Here is a 25,415-nt window from a genome sequence, read left to right as displayed (position 1 = left end):
ATCGTAACAAGGATAATCAGTCCTGGCCGTTGAAGAAGTTTACCCAAGGCTGCCTGCCCACTGGGCATCGGATCGCCCGATCGACACCCAACTAACCCTAAAACCGGGTCAACCCCCTTGCGTGAGCTGCGATGCATCACTCAAATCTACCTTTTAGGAAGTTGGCAGGAGAATTTAATTTGAACTAATCCAATAAAAAAGAAGACTGTATTACAATTGAATCGATTAGACGCAGCTGCACGCAATTTTTTTTTTCTCTCCTCTTTACACAAACAACGCTATTTCCAATAGCACCTCAATGTGTCAAGCCTCAACAAGCATTCTGCTCTCCTTCGGAGAAAATTGTAGACAAGTCACTCTCGCATAAAATGTTCGATGCAGATCTTCCAATACACGTGGCGGCCATGAGGACATCGACCCTCGCATATTCCCTGGGTTGCGACTCGCCCGATTCTTCCTGTGCACCCTGTACTTATTACGCTCTGTCAAACCTAGTAGGGTGGCGTTTCTCCTTTTTTTTTCTTTCCCCTCACTGTCCTGTATTCATTTATTATAATGGCTTTGTGCTTTTTTTGAACCTCGCTGCTATACCCCATGACGCACGGCAAAATGGTGGTGAGCGCAAGGCAGGTCCCTCGGGACAACGAGAAGTTTCTGAAAGAAAACGCCACGATGGACGAACTACGACTTGAATCAGCACTTGGTCATAAGCAAGAGCTGACGAGAAATTTTAGCTTGTGGAGTTTGACCAGTTTGGGAATTATCATTGCTAAGTATGAATGTTGCTCTGGGTGTCGATATCCATTGGACTAATAGGGCCAAGCTCCTGGGCTTCAACAGGAGGAACAATCGTTGCTGCTCTCAAAAATGGCGGTCCGATGGCTGTTCTATATGGATTGATTTTGGTCAGCATCTTCTACACAGCTATATCCGCTTCTCTCGCCGAACTCGCCTCATCCATGCCCTCAGCGGGCGGCGTATACTATTGGTCATCGGTTGTCAGCCGAAACAAAGGCCGAAAGGTGGGCTTCTTTACCGGATATCTCAACGCCTGCGCATGGTTGCTGTCTGCGTCATCAATGAGCTCTATGTTAGGGAATGAGGGCGTCGCGATGTACTTGCTCAAGCACCCGAATATTGAGTGGCACCCCTGGCAGGTATTTGTAGTATTCCAAATCGTCAATTGGATGTGCTGTGCTATTGTCTGCTTTGGCAATCGATTAATTCCGCTCATCAACCGCATTTCTCTCATTTTGTCTATGTGTGGCCTAGTCACTACTGTGATAGTTCTTGCGGTAATGCCGAAGAAGCACGCTAGCAACGCTCAAGTGTGGACTGAGTATCACAATAAGACAGGCGGATGGTCCGACGGGGTCTGTTTTATGACTGGTCTGTTAAACGCAGCATTTGCAGTCGGTGTGCCGGACTGCATCAGTCATCTTTCGGAAGAAGGTATGTTAGATTCACTACAAGAGGAAACCGAACTAATCCTAATATATCAGTACCCAAACCCGAGATCAAAGTCCCACAAGGCATCATGCTCCAAATGCTCACGTCCTTCATTACCTCATTTGTCTACCTGATCGCCCTTTTTTACTCCATTCAAGATCTTGACGCCGTCTTTGCGAGCACAATTGGATTCTTCCCAACAGCCGAGATCTACCGACAAGCAACCGGCTCCAATGCAGGTGCTATCGGCCTTATTGCAGTCCTCTTCCTCGCAACTTTCCCAACATTAATCGGCACATTCATGACCGGCGGTAGAATGTGGTGGAGTTTAGCACGCGACAATGCGACACCATTCGCAAGCTATTTCGCTGAGGTTCACCCGACACTGAACTGCCCCGTGCGTGCAACAGTTGCTATGAGTGCGCTAGTCACTTGCCTGGGGTGTATATACATCGGTAGCACGACTGCATTCCAAGCACTCATTTCTTCGTTCATTGTGCTGAGCTCGCTGTCTTATTTCGGAGCTATATTCCCGCATGTCCTGTCCGGCCGCCAGAATATGGTCCCCGGGCCATTTTATATGGGACAAAGACTTGGCATGATGGTCAATATCATTTCACTGATTTACATTTCGGTGACTGTTGTTTTCTTCTGCTTCCCCTTCGTGTTACCGACTACGGTGCAGAACATGAATTACACAAGTGTCATCATTGTGGGCTTGATGGCAATCACTGCCTTCTGGTGGGTGTTCCGTGGGCGACGTCAGTACCACGGTCCTCATTACAGCTTTGAAGCTGCTGAGCGTTTGGCGGCTTTCCAGGAAGGCAAACAGGGTCGTCGCTCTTTTATTGACGTCGTGGGCGACTCGTGTATTGCCGGTGTTGAGCATGGGAATTTGTGATGATGAAACGAATGATAAGATGTCGAAAAGATGAATGCGGGTGGGGAGTTGTGATATTCTGGCTCTGTGTTAATAATTTGACCATGTCTATCGAGCAATGTATTTATACCTCCAACTTCATAGAACACTAGTATGGAAGACGATACAGTGGATCTCATAGCTAGACTCAGAATCATTAAAACCTACAGGACGAGATTGTAATCAAACATGGCTCCAGAATGAGCGACTCTAATCAATGGCATTCGGAACAGTTGTCTTGAGGTCATAAACTAATATGCGTGAAGAGAGATGCAAGGTGTCCTGCCTCAACCTTCACAGTCGGGACTTGATACTCTGGCCACCCTCCCAGGCCTCTCCAGCCTCAAGAGTCTGCCAGCCAGAGACGGAGCCAGCCTCCACGCAAATCATGTTCTTATAAGCCTCATCAGGTCCGAAATCAGCCATGCCCTTGGCTTTCTCGATCCACGGGTTCCAAACTACGACATCTTTCAAAGCCTCCCTGGTGATTGAGAACAAAGGCTGGTCATCCTTAGCCGAGGTAACAACAACTGGAACGGCTGGGTCAAGGTTTTGGTAGACACGATCGGTTTCCTGGGTGATGGGCAGCGCCGAGGACGTTTCAACGTGGGAAGTCGCCTGGAGAACCTTGTCGATGTAGGTCTTGGACTCGAGGCCCTTGACACGAACATCGGAGATATCCTGTTTGTATTTCCATGTTAGTGGAACCTTGTCTAGCGCATAATCCGGAAGCTTCATCTCATACCGCGACGTTCAAGTAAGTGTGCATCAGAACCTGGAATTCAAAGTTCTGCTTGCCCTCATTGCGCACCTGCAGCGCAGTCTCTAATGTGTCTTTGGTGAGTGTAACACTGTACACAAGTCCAAACTCATATGGCCATGCCTCGCGGAACTCCTCGGTCAGCATGGTGTGAGACAGCCCGAAATCCAGTTTCACCGTGAGATCGGTTCGGTCGCCATCCCTTCCGGGCGCTTCCGAAGATGATTTGCCCAAGAACTCCCAGTTGGAGTTACGAGCAAAGCCATGTTGTGGTAGAGAGGAGGTAACGTGGGTCTGGGGTGGAGGTCCGAAAACCTGGAGAATGAAGCAAGGTGGTTAGCTGTATCCCAACAAGCGGAGTAGTCCTGAGTCACATCACATACCGGGAAGACGAGTGGAATGCCACCACGGATGGGCTTTGAGCCGTCCAAATGAGCTTTCTCACTGACAAAGAGCTGCTCCTTGCCATTTGCCTTCCATGAGGTCACAGTCGCGCCGTACAGGTGGACCTTCACTGACTGGCCAGTGGGCAACGAAGCTTCGATAACGTTGTCCTGGATGGAGAGAGAAGGCTGTGGGAGGGAAGTACCCACCCCAATGGCGGAAGGCTTGTTAGAGCGGTCCATTATTGAGTATTGATGTTGTATTGAAGTGAGGGGAGAAAGACAGCAGCTGATGTGTTTCAGAGTTGGCGGGGAATCTTATCGGCGGCGATTTGTGATCGCCAATTGTTTGTTCTTTGAATTGTCAATTGAACTGCATTGCTGCATTCTTGTTCTGTTTCATAAATTCGGATCGAAAAAAAAAACTTTTGAAAAATAGATTCATCTCGTGGAGATCTCTGGGATCAATATTGAATAGTGCTGATTTGTTCATTTTAAGAAGTTGAGGTACTATCTACACGTTTCCATCAACTACGTAAGTACATATTTGTAACGACCAACATATGTATATGATCAAGCGCATCTAATCCTGCTGCAGGAACGAGGACGTCTGTCCCCAGAAGCTGACCCTTTTAATACGTTTCATCTCATCCCCAGATAACCGCCACCCAAGCGCCTGCATATCTTGCTCAGCCTGTTCAGCATCGTGTACACCAACCAAAGGCAGTACACCTTTGTTGATTGAGTAATTTAGTGCAACTGCAGGGATAGGCACTCGTCGCTCTTCGGCAGTACTCTTCAACACGTTGATAGCGGGCTCTAATAGACGCATCGGATAACTGCTAAAGCGTCGTCTCCGCTGGGGTTCATTCAAGTGCGTAGAATGGGGTCTCCGAGATCGCCAGCATGGAGGTAGCACATGGGAAGATCCGGCCCATCGGGAAGAACCACAGAGATTAACTATGGCTTTTACTCTCCATAGTATTGTCGAGTTACCACCAAGTAGCTCAATGAGATTTGAAAATACAATTGAATAATGTTCAATGATGGAGTTCATTATACCGCGGAAAACCCCCGCGGAAAAGATACAATACAGCAGAATGGACAAAAAGATATTTGGGACAAAACATTACCAAAGATAACATCGTGCAATGGCGCTGTGATTCAGGTGATGAACACATGTATGATGCAGGTGGGGAATAATGATGTGATGGGGTACAGTATAAAAAATCATGTTCAACAGAAGGTTTCGCTGTAAACGCCATTCGCTATGCTGAAGTATTGTGTCGCTGTGATGCATCATGTGCTTCGACACGGATGTTGAAGAGAAGATCGTCGACTTCGCGGAGGGCATTCGGGCTCAAGGTCGCCGTTTTCATATTACCCAAGATCTTCTGTAGGGATTGAGTGATCCCTTCTTCACTGACATCTAGTTGGTATTGAGGGGGCGTTGACTCATGGGTCTGGGTGCTTGCAGTGGCCAGACTTGTGGTTTGTTCGACAGTTTCTTCGGTAGGTTGCGCTTCTGAGCGTGTGTCCAGGTCAAAGTCAAGATCCATTTTTAGTTCTGCATTAACCAAGTCAGGCTTGGTCCCTTGCCCCATTTGAGAAACTTGAGAGTCAGTTGCTTCTTCAGTGGAGACCGGAGAAATGTCTTGATCTGCTGCCGATTCCATAGTTATGACGCTCTCGGGAACAATATTCAAATCGCCGTTTGGAGGCCGCAAGTCATCGGAGGGGATATCATGTTCCGGAGAGGGAATGATGTGGACTTGAGATTCCGATTCGGTCTCAATTGCGCGCTTTTGAGACCTTGTTTTACGCGTGGGGGTGTCTTGAGAGCTGCGCCGAGAGCTTTTTGGTGCGGGGCTTGAGACAGGCTGGCTCTCAAGACAGTGGGATTTGCGCGATCGTTTGGATGGCCGGGGCGTCTCGTCGTCATTTGTCAGACCCCTGGGTGAAGAATGTTGTTGGGTTGGAGCAGCCGGGCCGAGTCGGGTGTTGTCGCTCGCTTCTTGTCGTTGCGAATTGCGGGTGGATCGACGGGTGGCAGTTGGTGATAGTGATTTGCATGGTGAGAGGCCTGAGGTAAGAATAGTAGGAGTTTGCGAGTCAGCACCATCGGGCTCCGATGGCTCGACGTTGACAACGTCTTTCACGCTGGACAATCTCGTTGAGCGACGCCGGTCGTTCTTTGTAGGTGGGTGAACTTCCTCCTCGTCCCGCTTCCTTTTCTTCATAGACGGCTCATCCGCAGGTTGTGAGCGTTGCGCCTGAGCCCTGTCATTTGTATCGACTGCCAGTTCCAAGTCCTGTTCAAGCTGTGAGGCAATTTGTGTCTCAGTTTCCTCACTGGAGTCCATGAAACTTTCATGATGGGAGTCAGAAGGCATGTCAATGGCTTGCTGGATTGTTTTCTGGGCCGGCTGGGGGCTGGTTTGTTTCCTTTTCTTTTTGGAGCTTGAGTTGGGTTTGCCAGTCCGAGGTTTTTGAACAGGGGTTCTACCAGGGGAATCGAAGTTTTCTCCCGGTGAAGGCTCTGGAACTGTCGCTGGGTCTTTTCCTAATGCAGATCGAAGATGTCTACGGGAGGTTGTCCCATTTGCTCGAGGCGTAGAGTCGGTGTTTTCCTTGTCCTGATCATGATCAGAGGCATCCTCCATGGTGGTGTCCGTGTTGTGTTCAGTGGCAAGGCGAGACGTGGCCGGGCTGTTCACCGTTGATTGTTGACCTGAATTGCCGATAAGAGCCTTCCGTGCCTTTGCCGCCTTTCGCCGTTCGCCTCGCGAGCGACTTCTCCCCTTGCGGGGACTTGGGCTCCGAGAATGCATCTCGGGCGGAGATGAAGGAGGGTCAGTAATTTGGCTGCTGGGAATGCCGTGGGGCAAGAGAACAGCTGCGTCAGAGGTCATGGAGGGTGTTGGGTCTCTTGTTCCGGGAGTAGGAGATGAACCGATGAACCCTTCTTCGTGTTCAGTGGGTGCTAGCGTGGGCGTCAAAAGAAGTTCGGAAGCTGATTCACCAGATTGAAGTCTGCGCAAATGAGGAGGAGTATTGAAGCCCAACTTGCGGGGAGTAGGCCCAGGCGAGGACGACTGAATGGATTCAATCATGGAGAATATCTCCCGATGGCTTCGGCGCTTGAGAGACGCTGAGATGTCATTATCAATCTGCACATCGGTATATTCGGACTGGAAGTTGCTCGGTAATTGAGGTTCAGTGACTTGCTCAAGTAGCTTGGAGGAGGCTGTCAACGGGGAGTTGGGCTGAGTGCCACAGGACGACAGAGCCAACTGAGGGATCCCGTTCATTGGCTGATCTGTCGAATCTTGTGGAGGCGGGGATACCATATCTATGTCCTGGTGACCATTCTGCGGAGGGAATGCCGCGCTTTGGAGCCTGGATTCGGCGGTTTGTACAGCCTGCAAAAGAGTGGTCGGGTAGGCAGAAGATTTCACCAAGCCAAAGGTCAGACCCCAAAATTCGACAAACTTCTTGACTGTGTTTATGTTCGACGACTCCAAACCAGCACATAGAATGGTTTCAAAGCTTTTGGAAGAGGGTAGGTCATGGGAAACGGATGTTTGCAAGACATGGAGGGCGGCCGACGAGAGCGCACCACACGCAGTGAGGATCCTGCCATCGACGCCGCGTTCAACATTTACCTTGTATGCTTCGTCTCTCAACCAGAAGCTCAGTGATGACTGGAGGCTTTGAAGGACCTGGCATTGAAATTGCGGAGCACCGGATCCCAAGAACGAAGTCAACCCCTCGATAAACTCAGCTAGATCATAGACCTGGAACTTGCTAAACTCATCGTATGCATCGTGCATTGTTCGGGTAATTGACTCAAGAAATTTGTGAGGGAAAACAGTATGACCGAGGGATTGTATGCCCTCAGGATCGATACCTAGACCGGTCCCTTGCAGGAAAGGAATAGACAAAGAATGGCTGAATAATGACGTCGAAGGTAGGAGGGTGTCTCCAGCTGGAAGGTGCATGAGACGATCCGCCATAGGCTCTATGATCATCGTGGCGATGGCTTGGTTACCCTTCTCGGTTCGTAACACACGAACGAACGACTCAAGTAAATGAGACCACGCCTGGAAAGCAGATGGGAACAGAAGACCGAAAGAAAGAATCTTGATGACATTGTCATAGTCGCGGGATACTGAACCATCACGGGCACGGGCAGATTCGAGAGGGAACGACTGTAAAGCGTTCGATGCCGCCTGACAAGTAGCATTCCAAACGAGTACGGACAATGAAGGAGCACGTGGAATAGCACTGGTCTCCGCAGTGCTCAATTCCGCACACTGCTGCAGAAGCTCAAGACGAGATCCACGAGAGATTTTGCTGTTGCAAGCTGCTTCAATGATGCCCATTACTAGGCGCGTGTAAGACTCGCTTGGAGAGATAGTCCCAGCAATGCTGCTGATGGACCGAAGAAGGTGCAGGATGGGACTGTCGAGATTTGTGCCTGGTTGGGGGTGGCGATGTGACGGACTGCTGGCAGTGACGAAAGTTTCATCCGCAGTTCTCAAAAGAAGTTTTTCGGTGAATGGAATTCCTCCGATAGAGACAATCATGGTTGTGGATAAGTACTGAAATCTTTTGAAGAAAACATCGGGGCTGTCGGCGTTCAGAGAAGACGGCCCAGCAACCCAAAGGCGATGCAACAATGCAAGAACGCTGGCAACAGCTTGCATCGATTCTCCTGAAGGTGTGATTTCTTTACTGGAAGCCAGCGACAAAGCGTTACATAGACTATTCCAGGCCAGTGCCACGTTGGAGGTACCGATCGCGTCATTAACCCAAACAGAAGATTTGAACAAGTTCTCGAAAACCTTGAGAATAGGGGAGATTCTGGATCGAACCCATCGGCTATCGGCGGTAGGAAGTTCGTCTGCCTCCATCTTGTTCGTATCGTTTATCCGGCTCTCGGTCCAAACCTTGACATGCGTGGTCCATAGTAAATTCGATACTATGTTCGAGAGGCAATCTCCAAGAACCGGCATTGATGAGAAGATGCCGGAAGATGGGATGAGCACAAACTCCTCCCATATCAAGTCCAGGTGCTGATAAGAAGCCGAAGTTCGAAAGGTGTAATACAGTAGATTGTAGTAGCTGTTCAGAGCAAGTTGACTAGGCGGCGACCCTGACTTGTCGGATTTCTTGCGATCAAACTGTGAAAATACTGGTTTTCCCAGCATCTTGAGTAGCGAGCGGCTCGTTGATTCGTTAGGACCAACAGCAAAGACAAATCGATTCCAAGCGATAATTGCCTGAGCTTTGATTGCCGGTTCGCTGCAGTTGAAGCATTTCTGCAGCACCAGAACCCATTCTTTGAAATGATCCCAGTGTTCCACATTCCATTTTTTGTTCCTCAAGAGAAGAATGATGATACTCCATATTTGAGGAACATGCACACCACTATCAGTTGTAGACATCATGCGAGCCATGCGCTCGCGAACCTCCATTACAAGTTTCCGATCATGTTCTAGTGGTCTGTCGAATAGGTCGCGAATACTTTTGGCGAGTATAGGGCTTGAACCGGCGTCTGCAGCCACCTGGAAGCCAAGAACGATCGCTTTTTCCCTGGTGTCCTTCACATTATGAAGTAGGCCAAAAATCAAGTGTTCAATCCATAGATTTGCCTGGGATATAAAAGCGGGCTTGGCTTGGCTCAGAAGACGTTGGTAGATGTTCAATCGATGAGAGACGATCGCGTTGCCAGAAATGTTCTGGGTGATATCTGATAGTACCGTGAGAAGACGGGTGACCCGAGCAGTCGTCATGACCTTAGGGCCGAAGTTTTGAGTTGATATTATGGACATGTAATGTGATAAAACGGATTTGGGGGCCTTGGCCTCATGGAGACAAGTGATGGAATGTTCAATCAAAAAGATCTTGAATTCGTCTGGTAGTTTTGTCGATATCTGGGGATGCCAGACAAATGCAGCCGATAATTTCAAAGCCTGATTGACGAGGTTTATGACATGAGGCCCAGCATTTGCAAGGTCCCGGCTCACGTCTCGTTGAATGAACTCGGTTATGAGATTCAATTTTTCAGCTATCTCCTGACCAGCCGGAAGACCATCATATGTTCGCAGCGCGCCAAAGAACTGCATATAGGCATCGAGTCGCGAGCTCATTGACTCGCCTGCCAATTGTTGGATGACCGATTCGAGCAGCATAGCGAGCGAGTCGGCGGTGAATGTGTCGACATTAGGTGACCAAACGGGAATGGGTGATTGTGTCGCTTTGAGGATCGATTTCGCAGGCTTTAAATCCGTCGAAGAAGGGATGGTTTTAACGTCGTCGGCGGCTTTCGAGGCACTAGCAAATGTTGGCGGTTTGATGTACTTAGGCCATGGTGAGAAATTTACTCGCTTCGAGCTGCGGTTTGAGAGACCTGGTTCTGTTGAGCCCAATGCAGTGAATGGAGAACCTTTGGGCGTTTGAACAGCCAGTGGCGATGCAGTCTGGTTGGTTTCGTCAAGCACGATGCGCGAAGAAACTGTCCTTGGAGGTGTAGGCGGACGAGCAGATAGGATCTCCACCATGATTCGAAGGCTCAGACACAAATTGAAAGGGATAAAAGATAGCAAGAGTCATAGATCATTGCTAAGTGGGGATGGTGTTTAGGCTTAGGATGACTTTTAGGCGGTGTTCATCTGGAAGTGAATCAAGAAGCCCATCAAACCCTGGAGAAAACTAAGTTCAGCCGACGCGCCGATGCGCGTAAAGTGTCAATGCCTGAGGCGACGAGGCACTGACATATCTAAAACCTTTGGAAATGATATCTAACAAGTTTCTACTTTGATGAAAAGCTGAAATTGGCTTCTATAACTGTATTTATTAGATTAAACAAAGTGTTATATTGTAGAATGTTACTGTTGAGCGCGCCGCACATTCTTTACGCATCTCTGCACGCCAGTGTGGAGTACTTACAATCGCGTTTATAGTGGCCTAAATTCTAGACTTGAAGACCCCTTTCCCTAAAATGTATATGAGCACATATACGCACATAGTGTACATATGTATATTATGCGCGGGTGTACGTATTTACCTAGGCATGTAGATATTGTGTCGCAACTAGAAACCGACCATTGAGAAGCTTAAGTGGGGTGGCCTCTTTTTCGCGGCAATAATATTCATGACGAGTTGCGACTCACTTTCCCCGCGTCTCTTCTTTCGATATCCTTTTTCGCCATTACACATGGTCATTGGAACTGCGCTCTCCCGTATTTGTCCTGATAATTTGCGATAACTCCAAAACTCCGCACGAAGCAGCATCAGTTTCGTCGCAACCCCCTACTCGGTCCACGCGACTTGCAGATCGAGGTGCAGAACATCATGGACTTTCTTCAGATGCAAGGAGCAGGTACATCGTGACAATTGATATGCCGAAACTGCAGCGAGCATCTCCACTGACTCGATCCTTGCCTTATTACAGCAAAGCTGCAGCAGGTGACGCAGCTGCTCAAGTCACTCGAGAAAGACCTACAAGACAAGAGTCTCACAACGCCAGGTAAGTCCAAGCCTATTTAAATTGCTATAGATAATTTGGTACCCAATTACTGACGTGATAATCCACCCCAGAGAGAGTTCAGACCCTTCTCCAGCTCCGACAGCACGGCACGAATCCTACGAACGCGGGTCCAATCTATTCACAAAGTGTAGGGGATATTGCTGGATATATGTCGAGAATCTCTGTGTTCTGACCATACACAGGGGATCAATACCTTAGTTCAGTATGGGGTTGAAGGAGAAACACCTGACGTCCGGCGGGCGGCCTTACGCTGTGTTGCAAATGCACTTTTGCTCGATCCGAAAATGCGCCAGGTCTTTGTGGACACAGGATATGGTGGCAAGCTAGCAGATAAACTGAAGGTATGGCTGCCACACGTTCTTGCCTGACTCCGAATCTCACAGAATTATGCAGACCGATAATTCAGAAGATGAGATGGTAACAAGTCGCATCCTATTTTATGCGACTTATGATACCACAATGGACTTTGAGAACTTGATCAAGGGCCATGCGTTGGGGGATAACGTCACCTATGTGAGTTACCCAAGCACGCATATGGTTTTCCAGATGCAGACGTGCTAACCTGCTCAGCAATTGAATCGCCATGCAAAGCAATTCCCTGAATCGGGAAGGATGCCATTGTCGCAAATGGACGAGTTGGCACTCACAGACACCTTGAAGTTGATATACAATGTCTCGAAGATTTACCCAGATCTTGCTGCCTCCTTCTCGCCTTCTATTCCTCATATTTTGAAGATTATCAGCCGTATGGACATCTCGGAACAACCTCTGGATGGTCTTCTTGGTGGCCTACTCAATGCTTTGTCTATTCTCGATCTGGGGGAGAAGGGGGGCAAGGTCTTTGACAGTAGTTCTCTTTTCCCGACATTCAATGAAAATTGTAATGTGGAAAGACTAATCACCATCTTGGACCGGGCTGTGTCTCTGTATGGCCCTGAAGAGCTGGAAACAAAAGCAATCCCATTGCTGTACTCACTCATTGCCATCCATGAAGTTGCACCAGAAGATGCTCAAAAGTACATGCGAGGGCTTCTCCTACCTGAGGATGGTGATCGAAGCTTGCCAATCGGACAATCGGACGCGCTCTCTTCAAGACTTCTCAAGCTCTCCACAAGCCACTTCGCTAATCTTAAGGTTGCGATATCTGAATTGATGTTTGTCTTATCTGGTAAGGATGCCGAGACCCTTACCAAAAACATAGGCTACGGCTTCGCTGCTGGGTTTTTGGCAGCTCGTGGTATTGAAATGCCACAAAGCGACAGTGAAGTGCACTCAGCCACCACTGATGGGGCTGATGTATTGCTCAACCCGATTACCGGGCAAAGGTTGGATGCTGAGCCCACTGATGATCTTCCACCAATGACTCAGGAAGAGAAGGAGCGTGAGGCGGAGAGACTCTTTGTGTTATTCGAGAGGTAAGTACATTGAGTCAGTCAATTTAGCAAAATTTCATTGTTAATGTTACTCACAGGGCAAGGGCGAATGGTCTCCTTAATGTTGAGAATCCTGTTACTCAGGCTCTCCACGAGGGAAGATTTGAAGAGTTGCCAGATGACTCTGACAGCGATTGAACACAAGCGGCCGAGGTTTGAAGGGCCCAAAGACTTGTTCTAATCCTCGCAATCTGAATTTGAATCCCTCATTTGATGCGTTTAATTGAACTTTGGAACATAATCCATTGACTACTGCATGTAATTTTGCCTGTACATATGATTCGTACCCTCCTTCCTCCTTTCTTGCATCTAACGATGCTGGACATCACTTGATAATCTATTTGGCTGATTGCTGTGCTCCAACACAGTGCCTCTGTAATATCATTAATATGAAGAAATCTTTGAATGACTGTGACAGAGTTTATATTCATGGACATTGCAATATTGTATGCAGTACTTTAGTACTTTATGCACTGTGGGCCGAATGACGTTGTGTGGGCGGAGAGCGCCCGACAAAAAAATTATGCCGCGGGGCTCAAACTCCCACTTGACTTCCTCTGCATATTATTACCTAGGCAAATTTCTTGCTTTCATATATTTCAAGTTTAACTACTACACCCATCCGTCACTATGTCGAAGCCATTCAACCCCGAGGAGGCGGAGAATCTCGAAGATGTATGAACCTGCGTCCATTTCGGTCTGGCCAGAGAACTGTTGGTCGCTGACAATTGCTATAGATGGAGAAGCAGTTTGCCGTGAAAGGTCAGTCGCGAATTGAATCGCGCATCGATCCGCCAGAATATCGAGTGGATCTACCCTGTTGAATAAAAATTGACATTTCATCTCATTGCAGCGGTGGAACACCTCATGACATACTGGGCTATCCTTGAGAAGGTCAAGGGCTCTCAGCTGCGTCTGACCAAGCAAGACAACGAAATCTACGAATCATTCATGAAGGAATTCCCCGATTTCGATCCCGCCGCAACCCTCATCGAGGACGAAATGAAGAGCAAGGCCGGCAAGGAGAAATGGCGCAACTGGATGAAGCAGTGGGAGAAGATTGAGGATTTCAACTTTGGCACAATCATCCGGACCCGCGCGGATGCCGAATACGACCAGGACACAACCATTTTCGGTGTGCGGATGCAGTTCTACGCTGTTGAGATCGCCAGGTACGTACCGAGTGGAGCCAGTTGACTCATGGTCGCATAGAAGCTGATCGAGCATTCTAGAAACCGCGCCGGTCTGAACGATTGGATTTTTGAAAAGGCTTCCAAGGCCAGTTCTTGATCACGATGCATCTACATTTGCTGCTGTTCTTCAAGCCAAGAACGGTTCCACATCCGGGCTGATTGGCCGACGGCATTTGCTTGTTTCTTTGTGGCGCGGATGATGGGCGGAGTCAATATCGCGATATGATCATAATGCCTGGAATTATCGCGTTTCAAGCTTGTTAATCACGATAGAAACGTGGTCATAGACATCGGGGTTTGGTTTACCATCGAGCCATCAATCGCGACTCAAATGTGGACTGGTTATGTCCTGGGACAGCCGTCACCACGTATCCAATATACCCAGAATACAAAATATTCTCCTTGGTCTCACTTTGATTTTTCTTGTGTCAATTTTACAATTCTTATTGCCTGATTGGAGGGTATCATTTCGGATGCAGCGGGGGATTGTGGCAACCGTGCATCATGCATCCAGCAAGTGTCGCCTTGTTACCAAACCATATCATTAAATCGGTCATTGGAAGCGAAAGATCGAAAATCGCCATTGGTGCGTCGAGCATGACGGGGAATGGTCGATGTGCTTGACACGTGATTTAGAACAATGTAAGACTAGAAAGGTTGTCTTTGTTCTACAACCCTCATCAATGTTGCCCCATCTGTAAACTTCTTAATATTGTTCTATCTAGGCGACCCATTGTCTTTGTGAAACACCTAGACTCGACCGGTCCAAGATGGCCGTCATACGCAACGGTGGATCTTCATATCTCTTGCCTCTCTGTTATGCTACCATAGCGTCATAGCAAAAGCAATCGCAAGTCATAGGAAGTTTTCAATTGGGCCTTTGAGTCACCGTAAAGCAACGATGGGCGTTGACAAAACTTCCAATCCGAATGTGGTCGACAAAGGAGCCACAGCTGCTAATACCAACCCAAGCTGGATGTCACTATTCGGGTTCACAACTCGAAGGCATCTACCGACTCTCGTAGTAGGGTCCGTCTTTGCTCTAGTTGCTAGTGGTGTCACACCGGCGCTTGCAATATTCCTGGGCAATGTTTTCGACTCATTTACATCTTTCGGGGCAGGTTTGACCGATTCTCAGGGCCTTCAGGACCAAATTATCAAGAATTGTTTCGGTATGGTCGGGCTGGGAGCGGCAGGCTGGTTCTTGAATGGTGCATACTATGCATTGTTCGTTGCGTTTGGGGAGATGCAGGCTTCTTCTATCCGCAGCGAAGTATTCATAGAATTACTGAAGTGCGATATTGAGTGGTTTGAAGCTCAAAGTGAAGGCTCCGGGGCATTCTTGTCGAGTGTTCAAGCGTGAGTGCTCTCTTGGAAGTCTGCTAACAATAACATGGTTTGTCTGACAAATATCTAGTCACGTTCACGAAATGCAGATGGCAACATCGCAGCCTCTTGGGCTGATCCTGCAATACTCATTCCGATCACTGGCCTCGCTAGGTTTGGGATTCTACACATCGTGGAGCCTGTCGCTGGTTACTCTGGCTGGAATTCCTATTTTCTCGTCGGCTATCGGATTTATTTCCTCGAAAATGAAATACAGCATACAAGCGCAGCAGGACGAGCTTACCGAAGCTTCCAAAGTTGCAAACAACGCCATCACCAATATTGACACAGTCAAATGCCTGAATGGACAAGCACTAGAGCATGTGAATTTCTCGAGCCGCATTGAAATTTCTGCCATACACTATCTCCGACAAGCTCGGCTGAATTCCCTTCAAATTGCCTTCATCCGATGGATGATGTTCGGAATGTTTGTTCAGGGGTTCTGGTACGGGAGCTCACTCGCCAGATCCGGTCAACTTTCATCTGGTGAAGTTCTGAGGAGTTTTTGGGCTTGCTTGACCGCAGCACAGTCAATTGAACAGGTGCTACCACAGATGATTGTGATGGAGAAGGGGAAAGTCGCCGGTGTTGCTCTGAAATCAATCATTCAGTGCAGAAGAGACACAGTTGTAAGCGGGATTAAGGGACGGTACCCGGAACACTGCGAGGGTAACATAGAGGTCAAAAATGTGAGTGGGGATACCTTCTAAGCCCTTCTGACAATAGTACATATGCTGATGAATATTCGTCAAGATTTCTTTTGCATACCCTAGTCAGCCAGATCAATGCGTTCTCAACTCATGTAGCTTTTCTTTCCCAGCTGGCGAAACAATATTCGTCATCGGAAAGAGCGGCTCTGGTAAAAGTACTCTCAGTCAACTGCTGATGAGGTTTTATTTGCCAAAATCAGGCGAGATCTTGATAGACCGCAATCCGGTACAAGAGCTTGATATCAATTGGATTCGCAACAACATCACTCTCCTGGAGCAAAAAAGCGTATTGTTCAATGAGTCTGTGCTAACGAACATCGCCTTTGGTCACCAAAACTATGAAACCGTCACCAAGTATGACGCTCAAGATTCCATTGACCTGGCAATGCTCCAAAACACGATAGATGGTCTTCCATTGGGAATCGACACTTGTGTTGGCCCCGGTGGAAGCTTCTTGAGTGGTGGCCAGAGACAGAGAGTGGCAATTGCCAGAGCAAAGCTACGGGACACACCAATCCTGATCTTGGATGAACCAACCAGTGCTCTTGATCATACAAACCGAGTCGCGGTGGTGAAAGCAATTCGTGAGTGGCGAAAAGGAAAAACAACTATCATCATCACGCACGACATGTCACAGATTATGGCCAAGGACTTTCTCTACATTCTTGAACAGGGCTCGATCGTGAAATCGGGATACAGATATGCCGTCGAAGTAAGCCCGGGGAGTGACAAATTTTTCAAACCGAAGATCACAAGTGATCTGGAAAACCAAGGCCAAAAGATCAAGCGAGCTTTGGAGGATTCGGACATTGGACGCGCCAAATATTCTGAACCCTTGGACGCTTTGCTACCTCCAATGGCTCTACGTGGACATCGTCGTTCCAGCACATCTTGGGCCCAGGGTCACATTCCACCAAGTCTCCGCTCCAGCTCACTAGACATAACCTCAAGAAGAAGTTCAGAGTATATAGCCAGGTCCGGAGAACCCCAAGCACTGTCTTTGCGTGATTGGACCCAGCGAGTGTCTTTTATGACAGACGATATAAGCTCTCAGCGCGACTCAAGAGAAATTCCAATTCAGTTCTCACCGGAAGAGGTTGAGATGACTCCAATCGATGGTTGCAGGTCGCAATTTGATCGAAATACTCACGATCGCACCCATATTGTGAAAGATTCTGCAGACACAAAAAGCCACCGAAGACAGGGCCGCCGTTCAAAAAGGCCAAAGAAGCAGCACAGGCTGAAAGACGGAATTCCACCACTCTCTCATATAATGGGTACTATAATCCCAAGTCTTACTTTGAAGCAGCGTGTACTCCTTTTTTTGGGACTCACAGCGTCGCTGGCTCATGCAAGCGCCACCCCTACATTTTCATATTGCCTCTCGCAGTTGTTCGGAACATTTTATGCCGGTACCAATAGTGAGCACTTAACAATGACATGGTCTCTTGCTGTATTGGGAGTATCTTTCGGAGATGGTCTTGCGTCGTTCTTCATGCACTATTTTCTAGAACTATGCGGCGAGGCCTGGATGGATAGCTTCAGAAAGAATGCTTTCGAACGCATTCTCGACCAGCCGAGGGCTTGGTTTGAGAAGGATGGTAATGGGTCTCTTAAACTCACATCATCGCTTGACCAAAATGGGGAGGATATGCGCAACTTGTTGGGCCGCTTCGCCGGCTTCGTCGTCGTTGCTGCGGCGATTACCGTCATTTCCATCGTCTGGAGCTTGGTTGTTTGTTGGAAGTTGACACTTGTTGCTCTTTCTTGTGGGCCGGTGATTTACATCATCACTCGTGGCTTCGAGGGAACCAATGGCCTATGGGAAAGGCGATGTAATGATGCGAATAATGTTGCGGCCGATGTTTTCACAGAGACATTTTCAGAGATCCGCACTGTGAGAACGCTAACTCTGGAAGGTCACTTCCATCGCAAACAAGCTAATGCTACTGCGCGGTGTTTGTTGCTTGGGTTGAAACGTGCCATCTACACAGGCATGTTGTTCGGCATGGTGGAATCGACTGTCATATTCTCCAGCGGTGAGCACGTCAAAAGCCTTGATTTCAATGTGAGACTTACTAATCGCGATCCATAGCTTTGATTTTCTATTATGGAGCAGTAGTCGCAGCGTCTGGGGAGTTCAATGTGAACGACGTGATGATGGTGTTCTCGATGCTCCTTTTCAGCATCGGGTATGCAGCACAAATCCTCTCGTGGAGTGCGTATGCCCCGGATGATTGGAGATTTACGGCGGTTTACTGACATTGGTATAGTTCCGCAAATTAACACTTCTCGTGAAATTACGACAAAACTTATTGCTCTTGCGAATCTCCCACGAGATGGATCGCATGAGCACACTGGCACCCTGACGGTTCCAAAGTTGACCCCAATCAAGCTCACTAATGTGAACTTCCGCTATCCATCTCGGCCCAAGACATTGGTGTTGAAAAATGTGTCTATTTCAATCCCACGCAACTCATGCACGGCGCTTGTGGGACGATCGGGATCGGGGAAATCTACGATCGCGTCGCTCCTAGTAGCACTCTATGAAGCCCCAATTTCTGAAACTGGACGACCGACGGTGACACTCGGAGGTGCAGACATTCTTCGATTGCAAGTTCCCACCCTCCGCTCACAGATCTCCATAGTGTCACAACAACCCACGATCTTCCCCGGCACAATTTATGAGAATATCATATACGGCGTTGATCCGCACAGCCCGCTGGCCACATCCCACAGTGTTCGCGTCGCCGCCCAAGGAGCCGGAATCGATGACTTTATCTCCTCCCTTCCACGAAGCTACAACACAGTCATCGGGGACGGCGGTGTCGGTCTTTCGGGTGGTCAGAAACAACGCGTAGTTATTGCACGGGCACTCTTGCGTCAACCTCAAATCTTGATTCTGGACGAAGCCACTTCTAATCTGGATCCTGCCGGCGCGGAGATCGTGCGTCAAACAGTGCGGCGGTTGGTCGCAACGCGCCGTGGGCTTACTGTTATCATCATCACGCACGCCAAAGAAATGATCGAGATTGCGAATCATGTCGTTGTTCTTGACCAGGGAGCTGTCGTCGAAGATGGACCATATGAAAAATTGGCAATGAGGATCGGAGGCAAGTTGCATGCTTTAATCAGTGACCCTGAAGAAGCTGGGCCATAACTTGCTGCTCTAATATCGCGCTCCCGCACTCCGTAGTCTCTTGTTGAATGTGTCTCCTGCTCAGCCCTCGACTTGTGTATTCCGTGACAAAAATGTACTTATTTTCATCAATGATGATTGAAATCATCAATTGCTCAATATCTGTTCATGTCTGCTCATGGCTAATGACCGTAGCGCTTTAAGTCCAGTGGGCCGAATATCCGGTCTCTTGGCGCGTTTCAACACCCTGCAACCCCTCAGCCTTACAGCCTTACGGTCTATTTAGGTGGCCCCGAACATTTTTTTCCATCTCTCAGACTCTTCCATAGATCGGAGCGACAATGTCAAAACCGACTCTGATCTTCGCAGCGGGTGCGTGGTACCCGCACACAATCTTTGATCCAATCATCGAAAAGCTCCCCGACTACCGCAGCCGGAGTGTCGCGTTCCCCTCCATCCAACAAGCGACCTCCGTCGTCGACCTACAGCCAGACATTGATGCTGTCAGCTCACTCGTCCAGCAGGAGGCAGATGCAGGCCATGATGTCATTGTCATTGCGCATAGCTGGGCCGGGCTACCGGTCAGCAGCGCGTTGGATGGACTGAGCAAGTCAGAACGTGAAAAGTCCGGCCAAAAGGGGGGAGTCGTGAAACTCATATTCATCGCGGCTTTCCTTCCCAATGCTGGTGAGAGTCTGATCGGCGCGTTTGGCGGGATGCCCCCGCCATGGTATGTGCTTGATGTAAGTCGCGTGCCTTGATTCTTGACCTACGAAATTTGCATGTTCAAATTTGCTTACATCAATTTCAGGAGGAAAATGGAATCGTGACACCGAGTGATCCGCTCGTGCTGTTTTTCCATGATGTTCCCGATGGCGCGGAATGGGCCAAATTGCTCAAGCCCCACGCTTGGGCGACCCAGAACGCCCCCGCCACCGGTGCGGCATATTTCAATATTCCAACTGCCTATCTCTTGTGCGAGGATGATCGCGCGACTCCTTTGCCGGTCCAGCAGGTCCTGGTAGAGCGAGCTCGACGCAAGGGGGCAGAGATTGACACCGAGAAGATTAAGACTGGGCATACACCGTGGTTAGCTATGCCTGATCAGTTTGTTGCTTATATCAAGAAACAAGCCGGTGAATCGGTATAGGCAAATTGCCTTTCCTCTGATTATGCGGACTTTGTCTTTACTAATTATTATCCTTTCTTTCGAATGGTATGGGCTATTAAGGGACAGAAAGAACCGAAATCAATTTATACAATATGATATTGAATGCTCATACAGACGTTCTAACTACAGATATATACAAAGTACGTAAACTATGCGCCAAACGGCTTTCATCGACCAATCGAAAATCCGCCTGCGTTGACAGCTTGCTTTCGTGATAACCACTTGGATCACACCCTGAAAGACTTCTTCCAAAACCCCTTAGAAACTCTCTGAAAATCCCTTAAAACCCTTTCTGCACGATACTTTGCGTGTTAGGGATTGCCCTGTGTGCGCAATATCTCAGCCAATAGCTGTGTCATAATTTCTTTCATTCGCCTGGAATTACTCATCCTGCTGAGACTGAAAAGCAGTCGCAGCAGCTTCCTTGATGTCGGATTGCTTCGCAGAGTTGCTTTAAAGGCCACCAAGAGTGACGGTCAAAAGTTTCGGATTGCCATCATAGACACTTCCAGATTGGTCAAGCCCACCATCTGGTGCAACATCATCGTACGGGAACGCATAACCGCGAGTGTCGAGACTCACAGCATGACAGATGCGCGAGAAATGATTGGTTGGAGAGTTTTGGTAGTAGCTGGAAACGGTTTGTCCATTGGGTTGGCTTCCATTGAGCAACAAGGTCGAGCGATTGAACGCAGCGGCCAGACGTGCCGTGATGGCATCTCTGGTGATGTTGTTTGAATTGGCAAACGGCCCAGTACTGTTGCTAAAGATGTCGCCAGTAGATGGCTTCGTGTAAGATATTCCCGAAACGGAAAAACACATCACGTCGCCGGCGACTTTGGCAGTGACATCACCAGCTCCAGCTTGAGTGTTGACGGTCAGAGTGTTGGCCGTACCGTTTGCATAACGTGCCCAAACCTGATTCACATAGTTCTCGAAGTAACCGTTGAACAGAGAATTGTTCAATGTTCTTCCCATGTTTGGGGATAAGGCACGAAGATTCACGCCGTTTTGCTGAACCACAAGTTGATCCCAACCCGCGTGGTCCTGGTTGTTCTGAGTCTTGAGGGCATTGCAGATAAGGTCAAGTCCGTTTGAAGGGAGACCTTTGACAGTTTGGGTTGCTCCGGATGAATTGGTCAAAGTCATGGCAATGGGCATCGACACAAAGTCAACATAGCTCAGGTTTGCATACAACTGAGCGCTGTTCCAAGTGAACTCACAAAACGCCCAGTTGATGTTGAAATTCGGATCTGAAGGGTTGGACACCGATGGCTCTACCAGCGCGGGACCGGGATTGAGATAAAAGGTCAATTTGTTGTCCCGCACAAACCACAACCGAGCACCCGCAAGGTGCGGGATAGTAACAGCAGTGGTACTGCCCGGTGCGCCGAGTGGGATTGCGCAGTCCCAACTCAGTTTAGTCAAGGTGGCCGATGGTGACGACGGATAGTAAGGAGTCTTGCCATCGGATCGCAGGATGCAAAGCGCATTGCCACGATCAAGCGCCAAGCCTGTGACGTAGGCGTAGGCGTTGCTCGAGGTAGTGTTGTTCTTTAAGGCAAAGTTCAAGGTCGCCATTCCGAAGGATGTGAGAAAACTGGGTGAATTGAAAAGAAGATACTGAATGTAAAGGAAAACTGAGGCTAAAATCTGATAAATGTCTGAGTGGATTGAAACGTTGACAAAAGTCCAATAAGAAGTCTGTATGAAGGCCCACAAGGCTGCAGATGAGGGGGTGAATAGTTGGCATTTTGGCGTGCAAAGACTCTCATAATATAGCAAGTTACTCAAGATGTCTGAAAGTCTAGCAGATATTCAAACTCGTGGCAAGTAGGGCAGAGTGACAAGACCCTGTGATGCAACGTGGCAATGACCCTAACTTGGTACTTTGACCCTGTCCCCATTGGACTGCACCCCTGTAAGAGGCGGTTTAGAAGTCAATCATTGCCGATATCTGGCGTCAATATAGGACGGACACCCCGAATTCGATTCATGCTAACGCCGAACGGTACGATCATGCCGTGTCTCCAGGTGATCTCATTATGGCCGATCTTGGCCTTGTGCGGGGACTAATCTTGAATTATGCAAAATACCCGCAAATCCGGGGATACATCGGGACAGCCACGCAGAAAACAAGGTATGCCATGTTCTTTTTGACTTTTCCTCTGGATCTTGGGAGTGGTCGTCCGTGGTTGTGTCAGCATCTGGTCATCCATCCATTTTGAGTTAACGTTGGAGAAGTAAGTAGTATTTGTTAGAATACACTTTCAACTAGACAATATTCACGAGGCAAAGGAAAGGACATAAGCAGTTTCAATTAGTGATCATATGGCAAAACTGAATTATGATTCTTCCACAGCCCAAGTCCTGACTGAGGCTGAAATAATTCGCGACACCGCAGGGGCCCCCACGCCCACCAGTTCGAATATTGTTATCCAGCATTTTTAAAATCAATGATATGGCTTTTAATATCACGCGGCGATGGTGCATGAAAGGGCATTCGAAGGCGACAAGAGGTAACCAAGCTTCCTCTATCCTCGAGTCAAGTGCTCTGTATCATCGGGTCCAGCATTTTACTTGATTTTAAAATTTGAGTTAGAATTGGTGATTTTGCTTTATCTAGACTTCATTCTCAAAGTGTTGAGGATAATTATGGTATCGTTATTGCGTTTCTCTTTCAGTATATCCGAACCACGGAGAAATACTGCGGACATAATTATATCCTCGTCACCACCAAAGGCAATGGCAAAATTCAAACGCCATGGTTAATTGATACTCCTGAAATATGCCAAGAGAACTTTCCAAGATCTTGAAATGGTGGTCTGTCAGAGTTCGCATCCGTACCACCATGATCAACCGATGACTACGATAAGACTTATGATCACGTTCTTTTGGAAATTCATTGCAAGAAACTCTGGTATTGAGCATTTTATGGATACCGGCGCTGACTATCGTAGTGCCACATCGTCATCACCACGAACAATGAGCAAGTCGTGCTACCTTCGGTTTAGGGGCCCACAACAGAGATCTCGACCAAGGCTATAGGGACGAAATGAAGAAGCAAGGTTGCAGGAGTATGGAGAGGGCTGTATTTGTTAACGATCGTTAACAATCGCAAAACATGCATATTGATGTTGAGATTGGGGTTGATATAGATTGCAAATTATTAGACGTAAATTAGTATCACACTACTCTATGGCTTCAACCCACCCCCCCCTCCCTGAGAGGATAAGTATACTATTGATCGGTGATACCTAAGCAGTGATCTTTCTGTGTTAGAATACTCTCCAATCCGCTGCCATTTTCAAACTTTGGTAAGTTCGATTTGAATTACAGTTAACGCGGAGTCGTCGTCAGCGCCAATATTGGCAGGACGTTGCCAATTTCCCCATAACTAGGTGTCAATAAGTTTTTACCCACTACCCTATTTACCAGCAAAAAGTGCCGATTTCAGGCCCTTTTTCTCCGTATATGTATACGGTAAATTATTATTGAATTACTTTTATATTAATGATTTGCCAAATTTAAGGCAAGATATGTATAAATTATCTCTGTAAGTATTTTTTGCATAGAAATGCAAGTTTTCGAACTTTTGCAAACGATTTTGGCCAAAAGTTAATTAAGGGACGGACCGCTATATAAAACTAATTGAGGTTCAACTTGGAAACCGGACTTTAATCTGTTGCCACTCAACAGCCATATATATTGGATTATTCGGAAAGAGATAGTTTGTTAATCTGATACTAGAGTTTTAGCAAAAACCATCTTAGAAAATATGTTACCACATAACTTTGTAGAGAAACCTAGGCCTGAAATCGGGAATTTTGCTCGTAAAAAGAGTAGTGAATGGGTAAAGACTTAAAGTCTTATTAAGGGGGGGTGTATATTCCTCAGTCAGCGAATCAATTTAGCCATGGAGAGGAAGCATGGGAGATGAATATGCTTTGAATTCGATTTGCGAGAACTATCTCAGCCCACATGATCTATAATTCTTCCAAAACACATTCAGCCATAGCTGAGAGGCAAAAGTATACCCAGATAACCCCGATCAACCCAAAGCCGCCATAGAAGGAATCAACCTTTGGCTGAAAGTCGGCATAGCCTGCTACCTATTGAGGAAAGGTTATAATAAGGAACAGGCAAGACACGGCGGAAAGATGGGTTTGAAAGTAAATGGAGTCAACGTGTGATTCCTCTGGTGAATATGGACCATGGCGAGATTACTCTTCAGATCACACAAACAAGTTGCCAGTCTGGGGGATCACTAATGGAATGATTAGTTCGATAGTGTTCTCAGAAGTAAACCATGCTACGAGAGATATTTGAATTGTGGAGCAGCAGCTTTCCCGAAAAGCATACAGAAGAGCGACTATTTCGCAGCGAGGCCTAAAAGGCCGAGGGAGAGCCTCATCGTTCCGCTCCGGTTGAGTACAAGATTACAGCATTGCTTTCTAGTGTTGGAAGTATCGCAGCCACGAGCTTCGACTAATCGGGACATAGAAAAGATATGCGCTCTCCTCCGGGGTAAAGAGCCGTGTGTGAAACAGGGTCAATTCCTTGATGGCAGCTCGGGTGTTTGATTAGTCTATTAGGTTTATCGGCTGTTCAATCAGTGATCCCAAAAGCCGCACGTCCAGCGGAACAAATATCAGGCAGCATTCGCTTACGAGCTGTTGACTGCGCCCCGACGGCCTCTGCAAATGCCGGCTGAGGTTGCCCCAAATTACCGAGGTAAACACGAAACAGGAATTGGATAACTAAATGTTCGCGTTTTCGCCGAATAAGGCATTGTTCCGAGAGATGTTTAAATATGCCTTGTCATACGCTCAGCGGAAATGTCGCGCGATGAAAATACTTCTTGCAAAAGAATATTTGATCGATATGAATGCCGGTCGGACCGCGAATGTCTCAGAGCAGCGGGCGAATGGGACCACACATCCATCGTGCTCATGTCAGAGAACGGCGCAGAAAGCCGTATTCTGAAATTCATCCCGGTTCTGGCAGGTCTTACCTTCGGCGATGTGATCAAGAGGTATCATGGTCCTTCACGCGGGAACACGGTGAATCAGAACTCTTTTGTACGATGTGGGCAGCAATTGAGATCAGCAGCGAAGCCGCGAAGCGAGATTGTATAGCCGTCTGACCGTCTACTTCGGATCAGTAGTTATGGGTATTCTATCCTGGATAGGGAAGACAGCTACTAACGAAAGTGGGATCCACTGCCCTTGCATCGTGAAACCTCTAGCGCAGTAGTTAATCTCGATACAATCACTCAAGCTTTTACTGCGCCATGGATATGTGCGCCATGGATATG

General features: G+C 47.9%; 10 protein-coding genes across 10 annotated transcripts; 6 read left to right on the top strand and 4 right to left on the bottom strand.

Moving 5' to 3' along the window:
- Positions 1 to 594: 594 nt before the first annotated feature.
- N7529_005859 (putative choline transport protein) lies at positions 595 to 2,350 on the top strand (the record flags this gene model as incomplete). The annotated part of the gene is made up of 3 exons (XM_057241386.1): positions 595 to 773; positions 824 to 1,452; positions 1,503 to 2,350. 3 exons carry the CDS (start codon positions 595 to 597, stop codon positions 2,348 to 2,350), a joined length of 1,656 nt encoding a protein of 551 aa, XP_057096745.1.
- Positions 2,351 to 2,662: 312 nt separating this feature from the next.
- On the bottom strand, positions 2,663 to 3,754 carry N7529_005858 (D-hexose-6-phosphate mutarotase; the record flags this gene model as incomplete). The annotated part of the gene is made up of 3 exons (XM_057241385.1): positions 2,663 to 3,049; positions 3,114 to 3,443; positions 3,512 to 3,754. 3 exons carry the CDS (start codon positions 3,752 to 3,754, stop codon positions 2,663 to 2,665), a joined length of 960 nt encoding a protein of 319 aa, XP_057096744.1.
- A 340-nt stretch (positions 3,755 to 4,094) lies between these two features.
- N7529_005857 (uncharacterized protein) lies at positions 4,095 to 4,343 on the bottom strand (the record flags this gene model as incomplete). The annotated part of the gene is made up of 1 exon (XM_057241384.1): positions 4,095 to 4,343. One exon carries the CDS (start codon positions 4,341 to 4,343, stop codon positions 4,095 to 4,097), a length of 249 nt encoding a protein of 82 aa, XP_057096743.1.
- A 436-nt stretch (positions 4,344 to 4,779) lies between these two features.
- On the bottom strand, positions 4,780 to 10,077 carry N7529_005856 (uncharacterized protein; the record flags this gene model as incomplete). The annotated part of the gene is made up of 1 exon (XM_057241383.1): positions 4,780 to 10,077. The coding sequence occupies one exon, from the start codon at positions 10,075 to 10,077 to the stop codon at positions 4,780 to 4,782; it is 5,298 nt and encodes a 1,765-aa protein (XP_057096742.1).
- A 793-nt stretch (positions 10,078 to 10,870) lies between these two features.
- Positions 10,871 to 12,637, top strand: N7529_005855 (synembryn; the record flags this gene model as incomplete). The annotated part of the gene is made up of 7 exons (XM_057241382.1): positions 10,871 to 10,898; positions 10,971 to 11,045; positions 11,117 to 11,193; positions 11,249 to 11,407; positions 11,460 to 11,579; positions 11,637 to 12,481; positions 12,538 to 12,637. The coding sequence occupies 7 exons, from the start codon at positions 10,871 to 10,873 to the stop codon at positions 12,635 to 12,637; spliced, it is 1,404 nt and encodes a 467-aa protein (XP_057096741.1).
- Positions 12,638 to 13,129: 492 nt separating this feature from the next.
- Positions 13,130 to 13,789, top strand: N7529_005854 (polysaccharide biosynthesis domain-containing protein; the record flags this gene model as incomplete). The annotated part of the gene is made up of 4 exons (XM_057241381.1): positions 13,130 to 13,174; positions 13,237 to 13,261; positions 13,353 to 13,671; positions 13,732 to 13,789. The coding sequence occupies 4 exons, from the start codon at positions 13,130 to 13,132 to the stop codon at positions 13,787 to 13,789; spliced, it is 447 nt and encodes a 148-aa protein (XP_057096740.1).
- An 804-nt stretch (positions 13,790 to 14,593) lies between these two features.
- On the top strand, positions 14,594 to 18,948 carry N7529_005853 (ABC transporter integral membrane type 1; the record flags this gene model as incomplete). The annotated part of the gene is made up of 5 exons (XM_057241380.1): positions 14,594 to 15,051; positions 15,110 to 15,767; positions 15,832 to 17,827; positions 17,884 to 18,006; positions 18,062 to 18,948. 5 exons carry the CDS (start codon positions 14,594 to 14,596, stop codon positions 18,946 to 18,948), a joined length of 4,122 nt encoding a protein of 1,373 aa, XP_057096739.1.
- Positions 18,949 to 19,268: 320 nt separating this feature from the next.
- N7529_005852 (alpha/beta hydrolase) lies at positions 19,269 to 20,077 on the top strand (the record flags this gene model as incomplete). Its single annotated transcript, XM_057241379.1, has 2 exons — positions 19,269 to 19,670; positions 19,739 to 20,077. 2 exons carry the CDS (start codon positions 19,269 to 19,271, stop codon positions 20,075 to 20,077), a joined length of 741 nt encoding a protein of 246 aa, XP_057096738.1.
- Positions 20,078 to 20,551: 474 nt separating this feature from the next.
- On the bottom strand, positions 20,552 to 21,679 carry N7529_005851 (glycoside hydrolase family 64 protein; the record flags this gene model as incomplete). The annotated part of the gene is made up of 1 exon (XM_057241378.1): positions 20,552 to 21,679. One exon carries the CDS (start codon positions 21,677 to 21,679, stop codon positions 20,552 to 20,554), a length of 1,128 nt encoding a protein of 375 aa, XP_057096737.1.
- Positions 21,680 to 24,936: 3,257 nt separating this feature from the next.
- Positions 24,937 to 25,236, top strand: N7529_005850 (realted to arylsulfatase; the record flags this gene model as incomplete). The annotated part of the gene is made up of 1 exon (XM_057241377.1): positions 24,937 to 25,236. One exon carries the CDS (start codon positions 24,937 to 24,939, stop codon positions 25,234 to 25,236), a length of 300 nt encoding a protein of 99 aa, XP_057096736.1.
- Positions 25,237 to 25,415: the final 179 nt, after the last annotated feature.

Source organism: Penicillium soppii, assembly GCF_028829465.1.
Source record: "Penicillium soppii strain IBT 18220 chromosome Unknown utg000005l, whole genome shotgun sequence".
In the NCBI taxonomy this organism is placed as follows: domain Eukaryota; kingdom Fungi; phylum Ascomycota; class Eurotiomycetes; order Eurotiales; family Aspergillaceae; genus Penicillium; species Penicillium soppii.
The sequence above is the reverse complement of the archived record's forward strand: the minus strand, read 5'-3'. Positions and strand labels throughout refer to the sequence as shown.